This window comes from Pteropus vampyrus, unplaced genomic scaffold, assembly GCF_000151845.1.
Source record: "Pteropus vampyrus isolate Shadow unplaced genomic scaffold, Pvam_2.0 Scaffold116, whole genome shotgun sequence".
Taxonomy (NCBI): domain Eukaryota; kingdom Metazoa; phylum Chordata; class Mammalia; order Chiroptera; family Pteropodidae; genus Pteropus; species Pteropus vampyrus.
This window is the reverse complement of record NW_011888897.1, coordinates 1,746,605-1,763,790: the sequence shown is the minus strand read 5'-3', so window position 1 is coordinate 1,763,790 and position 17,186 is coordinate 1,746,605. Positions and strand designations below refer to the sequence as shown.

The window sequence follows — 17,186 nt, the reverse complement described above, 5'->3', positions numbered from 1 at the left end:
ATACTAGTGCAGGCCAGCCACTCTCCAGGGTGCTCGAGATGCTGATGTGCTAAGTGCTGTTGCAGTTGAACAGATAGTGGGGACAAGGCAAGAAAATGGCACCCTCTGAAATGAAATGTCATTGGACAATGTGAATGAGTTTTATTAAGACCAACAATTATCCCAGAGAGTTAGCCCTGGAAAAAATTTCAAGAGAATGTGTATGAGAATTAGGATGTCTGAGCAAAATATAAATAATGTGAGATAAACTGTGTGACTTGCTTTAAATTCTATGAAGTGAATGACAAATGCTAAGGTAAGGGTCAGGGTGGTATAGCGAGGAGAGGGTTGTAACATAAGCAAAGAGTATGTGAGTCTCCAGTCTTCTGTGCCCTGAACACCCAGTCTTCATGACATAGCTGGAGGCATCCTGGAGTAAAGACCAATTTATCTGGCTAACTCAGTTTGATGGAGCAGTCAAATGTAAGCTCCATCAAGGCTGTGTGAACATGTGTGTTTCTTTTTACTGTACCTCTTGCATCTAGAATACTGCCTGACACTCAGTAAGCACTTAAAGTTTTTGTTGAATGAATTAATTACTACTTAAGGACATATCAAAGATCTCTAATTCTGATTGGGTGTTCCAAGTGGATCTATTGAACAAAGATGGGCTGTCCAGTCCCTGGTCCCTGGCCAGGGGTAAATCTAATTGTATGTTTTTCAAAATAGTATTTTAGTTTACCAGCTTTTGTGAGCTTGGCCAATGAATAAAACCACATTATTTCCTGAGTTTACAAAGGACAGGATGGTGGGTCTAAGATAAGACCACCGATGTGCATAGACAAGCCCTGGAGCAAGAGGCAGGAGATTTGGTGCAGGTTCCTGCTGTACAAAATCACTCCGATGTCAAATGAGTCACTCCTTGCACACCATTTCTGCCCCTACTTTTTCAGAGCCTAATTCTACAATGAGTTATTAGACTGGGTCAGTAGTTCTTGAACTTGGCTATACCTTAGAATCACCTGGGTAGCTTTAAGTAATCCTGATGCCCAATCTGTACTCCAGACAATGGAAGCAGTCTCTAACAGAAGACTCAGATATCAGTATTTTTTAAACTTTAAGAGTTTCCAATGTGCAATCAAGTTTGAGAGCTGGTAGACCAGGTGACCCTTCCAGTTCTAATATCTGTGATTCCACCTGGGGCTGAGCCTAAATCTGCTGTGGGCCTATCCATCTGAATTACTCCTGGAATGATGGGCCAGCTCTCACCCTCAGGCCTGGGCTTTTACCTCCACGAGCTGGTAGCCTTGTTTGCAGGTGACAATGAAGTAGTCACGGAACTGATACTGAGGCTGCAGGCTCTGGATAACGGTGAACTCGTCTAGGGTCTTGGGCTGGGGGCACTTGATGACTGTGGGGGAGATAAGAGGGCATGTTTATTTCAGAGCCACTTGCCTTCCTTCTCCCCACCTGATCCTGCTGCATTGCAGGCTGGCAAGGGAGGGCCCAGACCCCCTTACTTTCAGTGGTGTAGTGCAGCTTCCAGCCCCGGCTGTCCCCTGAGTCGTCTGTGAAGAACAGCAGATCCACGGCATTGCTGCTGGTGTCAAGGTTAGCAGGCCTTTGCTTCCCACAGAACTCGCCAATATTCCTCCCGTTGGCATAGATCTGGTGGGGGAGGAGGGAGGGTCATCTCCCCAAGGTAGATATTTTCCTACAGGGCCAGGGTGGTGGTGGTGGTGGTGGTGGTGGGAGTCCTGCTTTGTGCATGTTTTCAGCTGGAGGGGAAAAGGGATCCCTTGGACCCCCTTTCAGTTGTGTGGGAGCTTGCCCGGCCCATGTGTGATGTTGGTCATTCCTGACCCAATTGGCCAGAGGATCCGGAAAGCCGTAGGGATGAGAAGAGCCCAGTGGGGATGGGAAAGAGAGGGAGGGGTCTCCTTGGGGGTGGGATGGCTATACCTGTAGCTGGTCATAGGGGCAGTGTACTTGCTGGTGGTCATCGATTTCAAAAGGCTCCAGGAACTTGAGGTGGATGGTGTAGCCTCGCTCCACCCGGATGCTGTAGTTGCAGCGCAGGTCAGGAGGGTAGGGCTGAGGGTACTCCAGGCTGGACAAGTAGCCTGATGGCTCTGTGTACAGCTCACTGCTGCACTCAACTGTGAGAGCAGAGCAGGAAAGGGGTCACCGGGAGATTCCCTGGTTGGCACAGCGAGCCCGTGCTCAGCCTCAGCCTCCCCCACCACATCGCCCAACCTCACCCTGGCAGGAAAGCCCATCCTTCTGAAGTTCATAGCCTGGACGGCAGGAACAGAAGTAGCCGCCAACATAGTTGTGACACAGGTGCTGGCACTGGGGCTGGGCGTTCTCCTCAACTGAGTTGGAAGCACATTCATCGAGGTCTGGAAGAGATTCCAAGAGGAAGGATTACATTTTTGCCAGGGGACTTCTATAGTGGTGCTGATCTCGGGGCGGTCACTCACCAGAGGCTGAAAGATTGTCAGCTCCGGGCTACCTGGACCTACAGGTCTCTCTAATGCTTTCTGGGAACTGCCCAGTGGGGACAGGGCCCAGGCTTACAGGCCTCTTCCGGAAAAAGCTTTCTTGAGGGGAAAAATGAGAGCCAGTTTTCCTGCTTCTTTGGATTCAAGATCCCCTTTTTCTGGTCCCCATTCTCTATGACTGAGTCCCGACAAAAGGCAACCTGGGGACCACTCACCTATAGCTTGGTAATAGGCCAGGAAGCCCTTGTAGAACATGATGGTGCCGTTCTCCTCATTGGAGAAGTCCGTGTGGAAGGTCAGCAGCATCTTGTTTCCTTGGGACATGAATTCCTTCTTTCCTGGGTGGTTGCCCAGTGGAGAACCCAGTTGCCCACAGAACCTCCCTAGGGTTTTCTTATCAGCAGAGATCTGGTAGAGGAAGGACAAGGGGTAGGGAGGAGAGCTGCTGAGACATGTCACATGTGGAAGGTCAGCGATGGTTCTCCTTCTCTTGTCCTAAAGAGTGAATCATGCCCCATTGCTGGAGTGACCTCCTGCTGGTCTCCACCTGCTGAGCTCTGGCTGTTGCAAACCTCCCTGGGCGACTTTCCTTTGTCCACCTGAATTTCTCACTGGCTAAATCTTTGCACATTCTCCAGTGCCTGATACATCACCCCTTCCCTGTGTATTTCCTCTCAGCATGTTTCAGACCTTTCTTCATTCCCATCCCCTCCCATGCCCATCTTCCACTGGAATCCTGGTTGTCTCTACCCAGCCTTATTCATTCCTTCATTCCTAGAGCTTGGACTTGTCTGCTTGAATTTCTCTCTTGTTATTCTATCTCACCTTATTCAAACTATTCGCATCCAGCCATGCCTCCTGATATACTCAGGTGAATGTGAGCCTCTGGAGCCCACCAGCGTTAGCATCGGCATGCATTGCCTAGCTTCCCTTATCTCTTTTTTCACAATTCCTTAAACCATCAAAAGTAGAAGATGTTCTTCCCCCCAACCCCATTTCTCATTATCCCTGCCACCAAGACCCCTCTCCCCAACACTGCAAACTTCTCAAGTCTTCTGGGCTAGAGATGTGTCATTTTCATGTTAGTCTCTCACAGCCTCCAGGGAGTGGTATTTACGGGACATGCTAGGCTCTACTGGAATCTTGAATCTAGAATGTCATTTTTATTGGATGTAGAAAGCTGAGACGGGGATGGTACCCTTGGTTGTCACAGAGGTGAGAGGACTGAACCCATTGTCCTTGCTGGAGGCTATGCTTGAGCTACTGCCACACATATTTTTCTTCCCCATGTTCCTACGTTCTTGATGAGGCAGGCAGCTGTGGTGATATTCTTCATGGAAACAGGGAAACTGAGGCACAGCAGTTTCTCAAAGACTCCCAGCAAGGAAACAGATGGAAAGCTTTTCTGACTCCTGTAAACAGTAAATTTCCTGAGAGTGGGGACTATACCTTCCCTCTTTTGTGTTTCTCCCCCCGGTGCTCACCGAGGGCCTCTAAAACCAATGGACGCCATCGATGCCATCACCTGACTCCTAGAACTCCACTCGGCTATCAGCTCTTACAGGGCTGGGGCTGTGTCCACAGGTGGGAAATGCTATCTAGGGTGGTTAGAGCACAAGTCCTCAGGTTCTAGAGATGCCCAGCTCTCCCTTACCCTCCCAGCCTGACCTCCTACCTTGACATAGTCATAGAAACAGCCTTCAGAAGGCTCCAGGTCAAACTGCCAGAAGACAAGCTTCACCCTGTATCCTGTGGGGACTGTGATCACAGTGGTTGTTTCAAAGTTGTTGGGATAAGTCTTGGGGTACAGAGGGGAAGTCACCTCCCCAAAGAGCTCCTGAGGGATGGGGATGGAGCCTCCCATCCTGCAGAACAGGACCGACACCAGGAGGTATGAGAGCCACCTGTCAAAAAGAAAGAGGGCGTCTGGAGCGCTGTGTGGGCAGAGGCTGGGGTGGGGGACAGCACGGTCACTCTGTTGGGCATGTTCCTCTTTGCCCATTCTAGGTCTCACAGATGCCTAGGTGGGGGTGAGTGGCGTGGGGAGTCCGGTCTCCACAGCTGCTGCATGAGGTGTTCCTCCCCAGGGCAATGTCTAGTCCAGAGGTCATCACACTGCCTTCACCTCTCTCCCCACTCCCTCCCTGCCCTGTCCCATCACTCCCCTCCCCTTCCCGGAATAAGGCTGGCTTGGGACCAGTGAATTGAGGATGAGGGTTTTCAGTCATGGTTCTCTGCAAGGGCTCCGAAAGGCTCAGCAAAGGCCTCTGGGGGAAACTACCCATGGAGCACAAATGGTGCACGGAGGACACCCCTCCTGGGCAGAGTGGGTCCCCCCATCTTGCTGCTCCCCTGCTATGAGCTGGGAAGAAGAAGGGGATGTGGCCATCACTTCATATGTCTAAGGTCTCCTTTTGTCCTCAGGAAGAGGGATGGGGGTTCACGTTTGCGTGTGTACACGCAAACGTGCACACTGGAATAAATAAGGGACATGGGAAAGGGAGGGCTGATCCTGTCTCCCTGAATAAATTTGGGAGCAGAGTTGCCTCCCATGCCCAGGGGTCTCCCCTCTGGTTTCTCCCTCCCTCCTTGGGCCCCATCAGCCTTACTCACATTTCTCAAGTCTTGCTTTTGGATCCTGGACGCCCCTGACAGCGTCTTCATCCACTCTGTGTGGAGAAAGAGAGCGGTCATGCAGAGGAGGGAAGGGGAAGGGAGGGAATGACTGTGGAGGGGGAAGGGGAGACCATTCCCGGAGGAATGCTGTAGGGAATGGACTATTTGCATAAACAAAACCAAAAAAAAAAAAATCTGTTTCCAGTTTAATTTAGTTTTGGTTTTGAATTCACTGATGGTGGTGCCACCTGCTGGCCTACATGGGGAAGAGGTAAGGGAATGGGCCAATTTTTAGAGTGAGGAAAGCCTTGAGTTGGAGGCCCAGACTTCTCGTTTTCTAAATCTGATCTGAATCCTCCCTTTCTTCAGGGATCTTCCTAGGGTCTGCTGCTGTGTTTACAGGATTCCCACCCAAAGGGCAGTGAAAGCACAGTTGAGGGGACTCTCTTTTCTGGACGACTCTTTTCCATTAACCTGGTTCGTCCTGTCCTTAGTTGCCTAGCAGCCCTGGTCCAGGAATGGTCAGGGTTTCGATGCCCAGGGTGATGTGACAGCAGATAGAGCAGGGCAGTGCAGGCATGGAAAGAGGAGTTTGGTTGCATTGGGGCGCTGGTCACTTCACTCATGAACGACGCTTAGGGTGACCCTAAAGCTATGCTCGGGTCTGTTTTAAGACCCTTCCTCCCCACCTCAGTTAACTCAGGCCTGCCAATGAACTTGGCTTTTATTGAAGCAGGGGCAGCTGGGGAAGGGGTAGAGATTTCTTCTTTTCCTCAGCATCTGGTCAAGAATATGAGCCCCTCAGGGTCACAGTTGCCCAGGACTAGAAAAACAGTGTGGTCGTGGACCAAGAGTGACTTGAGAGAAAGCCAGGGTCCTGGGAGAGAGGAAGGTTCTTGTGTCTCCTGTCTACCAGGCCATGGTGTCCTGTTTTAAAAGTTTGCTCTTTGTGGAAGCCTATCTTCATCGACTAACCATGACTCCAATGCCCTATTCACTATATTCCACAGAGAGGCTCAGGGTGCAGAGCCTGAGTTCTCAGGCTTTTGTAGTGTATCCTGCTTATTTCCCCTATTAGATTAATTCCTCAATCCCTGCACCTACCCATCTGCTCATTCGTCATTAATGGGTGACCAGTTAAATATGTCAGGCACTTTCCTAGGCAATGGATTGCAAGGACTCATGAAGATTGGGCCCCTTTAGGCAGTAAACAAGTCATCACTGAATGTAGCAAGCAGGCACATGGAAGACACAAGATCTGGAGGGTTTCTCTAGCAGGCTTATATTTGGAGCTGAGGAATGAATCTGATGGCTGGGCTGATCTGTGATATGACCCATGGCCTGTCAGGTCAGGAGAGACAAAGATAGAGAGAAAGGATAGGACCAGATCAGGAGACAAGAAAGAAGGGGACTCTTGTCTAGCAAATTGCACATTAGCATCCTGAAAGCAGTGTGTGTGTGAGTGTGTGCGTGTGTTTATGGTGGGAGCAGGATGGCAGAGGCAACAGGTAAGGAGGAGGTGGTCCGAGGAGGTAGGTCTCAGCTGAAGCCCTTCCATCCGTCTCATGGATTCTGAGTTCTGTTCTGGTATCATTCAACATGACTGGAAAGTGACAATCCTGGACCTCATTAGCTCAGTCTCAGCCTGACTCCCACTCTGTCCAACCACTCAAAATAACTTTTACTATGCATTTGTCTTACACTTTTGACTTAAACCAAGAAAAGGAAGAAGAAACAGCCACACATCGTTTAGACACTTATTTTAAAACTAGTACTGAAGACGTAGCCTGTTATATTGTTCATTCCTCTTAAGATTTGATTCTGGGGAAAAAAAATTTCTCCCTTAAAGTAATGGTGGGTTTCTCTCTGTGGCTATATATCTATATCTAGATATATAAATATAGACATATCGACATAAGTATATATTTTTTGCCTTGGCATGGAGAAATATATCATTTTTTTCAATATAAAAAATAAAAAAAATAAAGCTAATACATGTTCATGAAATAAAATTTAGAAAATAGAGAATAGGGGAAAACTAAACAGCCAGAATTACACCACTGAAAACAAACGTCGATGAATATTTTAGAGTATTTTTAATAGCCTTTTGTACTATGCATAGGTTTAAAAAGTAGACGTGGCCACATATACATACGCCTTTGAATCTTGTTATTTTTCAAAGATAAATTTAACCTTTACCCATACAGCTAACTTGAATTTCAATATTAGCGAAGTTGCTTTCTTCCGTTTTATAGTTTTCATCTTCTAGTTCAATTTGAGCAATTGTATTTTATTTACACATTTTACTATAAATCACCCCAAGTCCTTACAAAAAATTAGAGAGTTGGTCTTTTCAGGTGGAGCATGGCCTGGGGTTTTCAGCAGCACTGGGGGTGTCTGCAGGAGATGGGGCCCCCAAGAAAGTGCGAGCCAGGTATCCTCATCCTCACTGAAACAGGAATTCCCAGGGAGCAAGAATCTGTATTGATGTGGAAATTGGGAAGGGGAAGTGGGCAATACAGCAGGTCTCAGCAGCAGCAGGTCTGGAGGATGCCTGAGAAGTATCAAGGTGCACAGGAAAGCACACGGTTTTTGCAATCCCGGATCAGCTGTGGGGTTTGGGCAAGTCACTTTATCTCCCTGAGCTTCAGTTTCCTCATTTAAAATGTGGATCATAAAACATCCTTTGCAAACTTGGTGTGTGGAATCAATGAAATAGCATCTGTGAAGTGCCTGGTATTCAGAGATGTAACAAAAACCGAGCTATGACTATAATAGCAACTAGGCATCGTGGTAGGTGGTAAAGTTGATAGTGTGAATATTTGAAGGTCAACTAAAGGGGCTTTGGAATGTTTCAGAAGTGAAATGCAATTAAGACCACTTCCCTCATATATCTCTTGAACAGGGAGATGAGAGGGCGGCTGTTCTCAGGAGAGACAGAAGAAGCTGTGTCAGCAGGAGATGAAGTTCAAAGGGAAACTCGCTGAGATGGATGGGGCTTCTTTGAGCATAGCACAAATTTACAGGAAGGTAGAGGGTGAGGAGAAGGGGCTGGCGGATGCCCTTCCTGTCTGGGATGGGGTCATCCTTGAGCAGGGGATTTCTCTCTAGCACTGTGACTTAGATAGGGCTTCCTGGCCCGCTCCCCTCTTCACTCGCAGGGGTCAATCCTCACTCTCAACCCTCCTCCTTTTGGGACGTCCACAGTGCTGGCGTCACTGCTCCAGGGTCAATCCTTCCCGTCCATCACTCCCTTAATCCAGTCCACATAGTTGAGCACTTTGGTGTAGAAACCATAGCCTTTGCCACACCCGATGCCCCAGGATACGATGCCCGTGGCCACCCAGTGATGGGCACGATCATCCCATACCACATAGACACCACCACTGTCCCCCTGGCAGACACTCTGCTGCCACGTCTTATTCCCAGCACAGAACATGTTGTCAGAAAACACCTCAGACCTCTGTTTCTCTTGGAGCCAGGCTTTGCAGGCCTCCCTCGGGGCGACCGGCAGCTTTGAGTATTTCAACTCAGTAGTTAACCAGCCCTTCTCCACACCGAACCCACTGACGTAGCCCATCAGGCCGCTGCGGTAGAGAGTCTCACTGTTGGGCAGACAGACCGGGAGGAGCCTGGGACCGAGGGGGACACTGTGCTGGAGCTCCAGGAGGGCAATGTCCCCGTCGAAGTTGTGGGACTCGTTCTGATGGTAGTCTGGGTGCACAACCACACGGCGCACAGGGTGGTTCCCCAGTTTTATCAGCTCATCTGTCTTCGTGTGGCCCAGGAACACATCCACACTCCGATTCTTTCTGAGAGAGATGCTGTCCTTGGGATAAATGGTGTGGGCGGCCGTGAGGATCCATCTGTCACCCAGCAGGGCCCCACCCCCACGGCCATAGATATTGGTGAAGGCTTGCCAGGGGAAGTTGCCCAACTTAGCTTTGGAAGAACCTTGGACCTCCTGGTTCTGGGCAATGGGGATAACTGGTCGTCCACAAACTGGGAGAGAGGAGAGGTAAGGGTGAAAAATCAGCATGCATTAAGACATGTTTATTAAAGACCTACTTCTGTGAAATGTTCTCTGTCCTGCCTCCTCAGCCAATTTAACCCACTTTTTTAGACTCTTGGAACCCAGAGCAAAATCATGCAGCAAGCAGAGTTGGCCTTCAGTGCCTCTTGCCTCGATTTTCTGTGCCATTTCTTCATTTTTAACATCTCTCACTACCACTTGCCCTCTAACCCACCCCAAAAGCAGTACTTCGGGCTGCCTCTGGAGCTTTCTGTGAGTCAGGAATAAAATCTGAGAAATTTATTCAGATTGGGTTAGAAAGGCAATACTTTGACTCAAAAAAATGGGTTTCAAAAATGGTAGACTTGAGCCCTTTTATACTGCCGATGGGAATTTAAAATGGTGCAACCATTGTGGAAAATTCCACTCTTAGGTATATACCCAAGAGAACTCAAAACATGTGTTCAGACAGAAACTCATATATGAATTCTCATAGTAGCATTATCCCAAAAAAGGCTAAAAGTGGAAATAACCCAAATGTCCATGAACCAGTGAATGGATAAATATGGATATAGTGAAATTCTATTCAGTCATGTTACAATGTGGATAAAACTTGAAGACATTATCCTAAATGAAAGAAGAGACATAAAAGGCCAGATATTGTATGATTCCATTGACATGAAATGTCCAGAATAGGCAAATCCATAGAGACAAAAAGCAGATTAGTGGTTGCCAGGGGCTGGGGGAGGGGAGAGTTGGAGGTACTGGGTTTCTTTTTGGGGTGATGGAAATGTTCCGAAATTAGTGGTAATGGCTGCATAGCGTTGTGAATACACGAAAAATTACTGAATTTTTACACTTTAAAATGGTGAATTTTATGTTACGTGAATTTTATCTCAGTGAAAAAACTTTAAAAAACGATGGACTTTCTGGACCTGTGGCTTCCAGGTAGGGAGATGTTTTGGGGAAAGAGAGCCTGTCTGTGTATCCTTAAATCATACCATACCAACAGAGGGTTTTCTCTTATTTCAACTCTCTGCTCCTCTCCCTCCTCCACTTTCCCATCTGATCAATTTCTTTCATGAGTTTGCTTTCTTAGTTACCCCTTGATCCTCGAAGAATAAGAAACAAGCTCCTCGTCTCTCCTCTACTATGCCTTCTTGGTTCCCCTCTTCTTCCTCCCTTCTGTCTTTAGTTGCTCCTTTCTATTCTAAGGCTTTCCTTTAACCCGCTGTGTCCTGCTCCACAGGCTCCAGCCGAGGCTTGTTTGGGAAGTGGCCACAGTCACAGCACTGATAGGTCACTGCTCACCAGGCGCACAGTGAGGAACCTCCTCTCTGTCCTGTGTCTCTTTCCAGGGATCTTGGGCTGTGCAGGTGAACATCCCTGAGGAGTGAAATGAAGGGAGGCAAAGAAACAGGCTCAGAATTGGAAGTCGAGGCTAAAAGAGTAGTTGCCCAGAGGCCTCTTGGTGGGTGTCAGGCAGATAGAAGCCAGTTCTCCAGCACAAAAGGACTCACCTGTGGGCATTGTCTGATAATAGGGCTCCTGGCAGTGGTTCTGGGTTTTGAAGGGGTTGTCTCCAGGTGTGCGTGTGGTCTCAGAGCCCCTACTAACCTGGCTGATGGGCTGACTCTGGTTTATACCTACAGGAAAACAGTGGTCATTAGAACCTAGATTGGAATTGCAAACTGGCAACCCAAAGACTGATTCTGGCCCACGGCCATATTTAGTTTGACCTGCACAGTCTTTTATTTATTTATTTTTTCAAACTTAAATTATTTTTCACTGATCAGATTGTCAATGCTAAAAAGGTTTGAAAATAATTGTGATGAGTAGGGTATGGGGAAATAGGCATTTTCATACATGATTAGTGGGAGTATAAATTAGCAAAACTTCTTTGGAGGGAAATTTAGCAATATAAAAATTAAAACTGCAATTTTTTTTTCACTTAGTATTTCCATTTTTAAGAACTTACTCTCATATGTGTGCTCCAAGATGTATATACAAGGATATCCATAGCAGTACTGTTTGTGGCAGCAAAATATCTACCAGTGGAAGACTGATTAAATACATCATGACACATCAATCAAAGGAATATTATATGGTCATTAAAAAGAATTGGGCAATGCTAACCATATGTATATTGGATGATCTTTAAGATATATCACTGAGTGAAAAATGCCAAATTTTAAACATTGTGAATGTTATGTGACACACATACACAGAATTTATATTTGAATGGCATAGAATGTCTTTGGAAGAATATATAGGAAATGGAGAACAAGGTAGCCAGGGTCTAAGGGCCAGAGATCAGAGGAGGACTTACTTTTTACCATATTTTTTTTGAAAATTTTTATAACGCACATGCATTATGTTTCATAAATTCTGAGTTATCATTTGAAAATATAGAATTTCACTTAAAATCTGGATTTTTGGCTTCTCTTGAAAAATGAGATGATCTGCAAGGACTGGGCCAGCAAACTGGCATGGAAATAATTGTTGGAGCTAAGCAATGGTTACCCTTTAACTGGGCTGCTCACCATCTGGGGCCGGGAGGGGACAGAGATGGGGTGGGTCCAGGTGTCTCTGAGCCTCCAGCCTCAGCAGTCATTCAAGCTTCCGCTTGTTGCTTCAAGATACCACGGGCCATGGCTATAGACAGAGGGTGCACCCCTGGGATGGACACTTACTTACAGCTTGGTAGAGGGCCAGGAAGCCCTTGTGGAGGAGGGTGGTCTTATTTTCAGAGGAGGCAGGTGCACAGAATGTCAGCTGCAAACTGCTCCCTGAGGACACAAACTCCCTCTGACCTGGGAGGTTGCCCAGCGGGGAGCCATGCTGACCGCAGAACCAGTGTGGACCCATCCCACTGGCTGTAATCTGAAAGGGGAAGGGAGCAGAGCAGGCAGGTGTGGGGTGAATCTGCACTACAGATGGCCACAGGGTCATGTCATGGGCATGGACTCCAGCCCCATCTAGCAGGTCTGCATACCTCTGGGGCTAAGACATTGTTCTAGGTGGAACTTTGGACTCCCAGGTTTCTTCTAGACATGACCAGATACCCAGCATATTTCTTTAGCCTGCTATAATTACCTCATAAAGCCTCTCATATTTACCTTCTTTCAAGAAGCTCCTTGGGATTAGAGTCAATATCATCATAATAACTATGTAGGGTGACAGATGCTTACTAGACTTATTATGGTGATCACTTTGTAAGGTATATAAATGTTGAATCAATCTTTTGTGTACCCGAAACTAATATAATATTATATGGCAATAATTATAAAAAAATAAATTAATAAAAAAAGAAACTCCTTGGGAAGCCCAGGGTTCCCCTCAATAGTCCACTGGATTGTAAGTTCTAAGAAGGCAGGAATTACACCTATTTTGCTGACCATTGAGTTCCTGATGCTCAAGATGGTGCCTATAGTGCCACAGCTTTGAATCAATGAAGGTACAGACACAAGTCCCTTTCATCCGGCTTCCTCCACCCCCATCACCTTCCACTTCTCTGAGCAACTTCCTGTGGGCCAACCTCTGTGAAGCAATAAGACCCTCTGCAAAGACAGAGCCTCTAGGGGTTCCTGGCCTTTCTTGTTCTCCTTTTTTTGGAATGTTCCTCCTCTTTCCCCATGAACTATTAATGAAGCCGCCACAAGGTGTGGGAACGTTAGGACACAGGTGTACACAGTATGGATACTCTGGCTATTGTTGCTAAACTTACATGTTCTTTAAGCAAGTTGTTTCTGTTTCGATCCCCTTTTGACTGCCTCGCCCCTGCTCGAATTCTTTCCTGCGGGGTCTCCAATCCGAGGAAGGATGTCTTGAAAGGAATTCTCCTGGCCCACACTTCCTGCTTAATCTTATTCTGGGCACTCAGCTCACTGCTCAGCTCATTTTATTTCTGATTTTCATATTGATCCTCATCCTGGGTTCTTGCTAGCTCTTTGTTCCCTCGTTCTCCCTAAGAATCAAATTCCTTTAAGATTCCACCCAGCCTATTTCACTGGGATCACATTAACTGGGTAGAAGCTAGCATAAAGAAAATTTCTCAATCACCCTAAATGCCTTGCTGAGCTCATCTCAGTACTGTTCTTTTCCTTAGAACATCAACAAATTTAAGCCCTATATTTAAGAAGCCTACCTCTTGGGGAGAAAGCATTTTGCTCTTGGAAACTGCCCTTTACTGATCAATGAAAAGGAGGCACCCAAACAAATAAAGAGTAAAGAGGAACTTGGATGAAGTAGAGATAATACAGGGAATAGAAGAAACATTTAAAAATAATCCCATCAGAGAAAAAAGAGTAGATACTGCCTATGAAATAAGAACAATACTCTATAAAAAGGCATATTTAGAAAATAAGAATGAGTCTTTAGATGTTAAAAAAAAAATGTAAACATTAAAGTTGGTATTTAAAATGAGGAAATCTCCCAGAAAGTGGAACAAAAAGATAAAGAGATGGAAAACACAACAGAATAGTGAGTGCAATGAGTGAAAAACGATCCACATCGAGGTACATCATAATGAAAGTTCAGAATACTGGTAACAGGAAAATACTCCAAAAGCTCCAGTGAGAAAAAAACTAAGGATCAGGAATCATAATGGTGTCAGATTTAACCAGACTAGAGCTAGAAATCAACATCATCAAAATTCTGAGAGACAGTGACTTCCAACCTAGAAGGCAACCTGGATGAATTACCCATCAACTGGGAGGGCAGAACTAAGACACTTAGGGCGGTAGAAGATCCTTTAAAATTTACTCCCACATACCCTTTCTGGAGGATAAAGTGCTCCTTCAAAATGAGGGAGTAAATCAGGAAAGAGAATGATGGGATTCAGTTCCGAGACAGGACAGGTAAAGGAAACCAGCAGAATGAGAAAAACTCCCAGGAAGTGCGAAGGCTGAGAGAGCGAAGAATTTAGACTGAAGAAATAAGTCATCGAGAGGCCTTCAGGCAGGACGTCACCAATGAAAAGAGGGACTCAGAGGCTGAGATTTGTACTTGAATATGTTGAGAGGAGATATACTCTCCTGGCTAAGAGTGTGGGAAGATTAGTTATAGAGAGAATGAAGCAAACCAAAGGTCAGAACAAGAACAAATAAAACTCAAAGAACTCTATGTAATTATCGACTCCTGGGAAACCCAAAAGTTGGAGAAGAAATTATAATTATTGTACACCACGTGCTCAGATGTGAATATTTTAAAGTCATCGTAATGTAAATAATGACTGCAAATTTAATTAAAAATCATAGTATAGGTAAACCGTGAGGATGGAGGAGGGGAAATGTGGGTGGTGTAGATCTGCGAGAGATTAAGCTTGTCATCTATAGAGGGAAGTTAATAGATGATATGGAAAAAGAGAGAAAGCATGTTATTGACACATATGAAAATAAATACCATGTAAAACAGCTACATGAATTGTAAATAATTTGTCCCAGGGAGTAGAACTGGGTGGGGAGTAGACTGGAGACCACTATTTTTCATTATATGCCTTGTAATACTCTTAAAAAACAAAACAAAACAAAACTATGTGCATGTATTATTTTGATATAAATAAAATTTAAACCAAAAGATAATATGTAGTACTGTTTTTAAAGTGTCCTTATTCTGAATAATGCCCTTGTCATAAGAAGTTTTGTGATATCTCCTCTAAGATAAACTTGAATGGTCACTAATCTTTTATTATTCATGCCCAACTTCCTGCCCTGACAGAGCAGGCACTCAGCAAATGCCCGATGATGTGTTTTTAATGACTGATGTGTGAGTCCTTGCTCTTTATTCTAGGGATTGGCAGTATTTATGTGTCCCTTTGCAGCCAAGATGGCAGCACGGGCAGGGACAGGGCTGCTGGTGGAGGCAGTGTGCTGGGGCAGACCCTTGCCTCTCAGGTAAACTGGCCTGTTTCCCTGACCTGGGCTTGTCATCCATCCTCTGAGATTCAGGGCATGACCACCTCCCACTGCCCCTGGCTCCAGGACAGGAGGCTCCCTCCCCAGAGTCCTTCCAGGACCTCCACCCCAGCTCACTGTGACAGAGTCCTGCTCACAGTCCTGAGACGGCTCCAGGTCGAACTCCTGGAAGACGAGCCTCACAGCAAAGCCTTTCGGAGCCTCAATGACAGTGGTGCTCTCTTGGCCTTTGAGGTATGGCTCTGGGTACCCGGGCGATGTCAGCTGCTGGGGTAGCTGTTGGGCCAAGAGCACGGAGCCCTGCGTGGGGCAAGCCTGGAGGACTCCCCAGAGAAGCAGCCACCACCTATGAGTTGGTGAGGGCAAGATGAGGCCTGTGGGGTCATTAGGAGTCGGGGCAGGTGATGCTGAAGGACTGAGAGGCCTGGGAAAGGCATTAGCAGCTGTGGCCTCAGCCCTTGAACCTGGCACCTCTGTCTTCTCCCTCATTGACCTTCCCCGCCCCAGTTCTTTCAGCCTCTTCTTAGTGGGCCTGCGCGACATCGCTCATCCAAAGTGGGGGGCTGCTTTCTGCTTCAGCAGATCCCAACCCCACCCCGGGATCTGAGGGGGCAATGGTGGCACAAGTGAAGGGCAGTTAAATGTGTTAGTTTCCTGGCTCAGAGCATTCAGCCTGACTATTCCCAGGGAAGGCTGTTAGAGGCTATGGAAATTCCGGTTCCCCTCAGCGTTAAGTGGCTGTGGCTGTGGCTGTGTGTGTGTGTGTGTGTGTACATATGCCCCTGGGTCCCACCTTCCCTTTTCCCCATCCCTTTCCTCTCCTCTAGGCCTCTCCAAGGGCACACTCACATCTTGCCTGGGCAGCTTGTGGAGTGGGGGCTTCCCCAGAGTTAGTTCCCCCTTCTGAGACCAGGCATCAGGAACCGACATCTGGGACCTGAGAGAGGACTTGGCCGGGGCCAGGGAACAAGAGGTGGGGCTGGAGAAGGCTCTGTGTGGGAGGAGGGAGCAGTTACTGGAAATGAGTTAAGTAACCCCGCTGTTCCCCTTTTCTAATTTCCTGGGTTGGGCGCCACCTGCTGTCTGACGAGGGAGTAGCTCATCCACTACAACTAAAACGGTAAAACGTCTCCAAAACCAGGCTGGCCCTCAGAGGGCAGGAGTGAGAGAGCACTGATTCTTGATGCTTTTGTATTATTTACAAAATAGTAAATAGTAGGGTGGCTCCTTGTGAGTTATGGCTGTCACCTTTAATTGGCCATACTTCTTCCTCCCTGACCTTTCCACGGATTTGTTACCAGCCTGCCTCATGTAGAAATTGAAGTTTGTGACCCATGAACTTCAGCTTCTCCTCCCTGTCTCCCTCCTCACCAAGCATGGCTGGGGCCTTCACTTAGTCTTAGTCTTTTGAATCCTGTCCACAACCCCTGGAAGCTGCTTGTCTAGCAGGGAAAATTTGCTGGGGGCGGGGGGGGGCGCGGGCAGGTCAGGCCCAGATTCAAGCTTCTTTAGGCAGATACCAGGGGGCGTGGCTGGGGGCATAGGTCACCTTTTTGCAGCCCCAGGAGAAACACTCACCCATGGCTTGGTAGGGGGGCAGGAAGTCCTTGTGGAGGTCAGTGGTCCTCCACAAGGAGGCAGGTATGTTCAAGGTCAGCCGCAGTCCGCTCTGGAGGACACGGACTCCCTCTGAGGGGGGAATTCCTGCCCAGCGGGAAGTCCCGCTGCCCATGGGACCAGCTCAGAGCAGTCCCCTGGCTGTGAACTAAAAGGGAGGGGAAGAGTGGGAAGGCAGGCAGATGTGGGGTGAATCTAGACCACTGGTGGTCACCTCTTGGCCAGGGACTCCAGCCCCATCCATAAGTTCTGCACACCTCTGGGGCTCAGAGCCATAACTGACGGTGGCTTTGTCAAATAGTTTTACTTAAGCTTTTTCTCCCCATTCTATGGGCCACAGTGCTGAGAATGGCTCCTCACTCACTCCAGCACTCTTGGTTCACAATTCTTTCAAGAGACTCTGGCAACCCTTAGGGGCACTCTCAAGCAGTCCACTAGGCCAGCTGGTAGGCTCTCTTAAGATGGAGACTGTGGCTACTGGGCTTACCATCACTGATGGCAAATATGGCCCCTAGCTCATATACAGGACCGTAAAATGTGTGT

At 47.3% G+C, this 17,186-nt stretch overlaps 3 protein-coding genes across 6 annotated transcripts in view; 1 reads left to right on the top strand and 2 right to left on the bottom strand.

The window, feature by feature from the left end:
• Positions 1–1,343, top strand: part of C1S (complement C1s) — a 28,932-nt gene extending 27,589 nt beyond the window's left edge. The window contains exon 14 of the mRNA XM_011365798.2: positions 1,263–1,343. Coding sequence (XP_011364100.2) covers positions 1,263–1,284 — 22 coding nt within the window. The 3' untranslated portion in view covers positions 1,285–1,343. The remainder of the gene's footprint in view (positions 1–1,262) is intronic.
• The window catches only part of C1R (complement C1r), a 9,717-nt gene extending 4,440 nt beyond the window's left edge, over positions 1–5,277 (bottom strand). Inside the window, 7 exon segments of the mRNA XM_011365801.2 lie at positions 1,119–1,390; positions 1,500–1,647; positions 1,942–2,138; positions 2,241–2,381; positions 2,699–2,891; positions 4,159–4,387; positions 5,097–5,277. Coding sequence (XP_011364103.1) covers positions 1,119–1,390; positions 1,500–1,647; positions 1,942–2,138; positions 2,241–2,381; positions 2,699–2,891; positions 4,159–4,387; positions 5,097–5,098 — 1,182 coding nt within the window. The 5' untranslated portion in view covers positions 5,099–5,277.
• Positions 5,278–7,176: 1,899 nt separating this feature from the next.
• Positions 7,177–16,035, bottom strand: C1RL (complement C1r subcomponent like). 4 transcript variants are annotated; one of them, XM_011365796.2, is made up of 6 exons: positions 15,876–15,987; positions 15,144–15,372; positions 11,805–11,994; positions 10,632–10,757; positions 10,423–10,497; positions 7,177–9,101 (listed from the first exon to the last, which is right to left on the bottom strand). In XM_011365796.2, coding segments are annotated over exons 1-6 (1,395 nt in total). In that variant the 5' UTR covers positions 15,878–15,987; the 3' UTR covers positions 7,177–8,328. The 4 variants fall into 4 exon arrangements, with proteins under 4 accessions (XP_011364098.2, XP_023389780.1, XP_023389781.1 ...); XM_023534012.1 differs by lacking the exon at positions 15,144–15,372 and having other exon boundaries at positions 15,876–16,035; XM_023534013.1 differs by lacking the exon at positions 11,805–11,994 and having other exon boundaries at positions 15,164–15,372.
• Between the last annotated feature and the right edge of the window lie 1,151 nt (positions 16,036–17,186).

Coding starts and splice junctions, on each gene's coding strand:
- C1RL (XM_011365796.2), bottom strand. Junction 11,995..15,143: donor GTGAGCAGGACTCTGTCACA/GTGAGCTGGGGT, acceptor TTCCCCTTTCAG/ATTACAGCCAGTGGGATGGG. Junction 10,758..11,804: donor GGCCCTCTACCAAGCTGTAA/GTAAGTGTCCAT, acceptor GTTTTCCTGTAG/GTATAAACCAGAGTCAGCCC.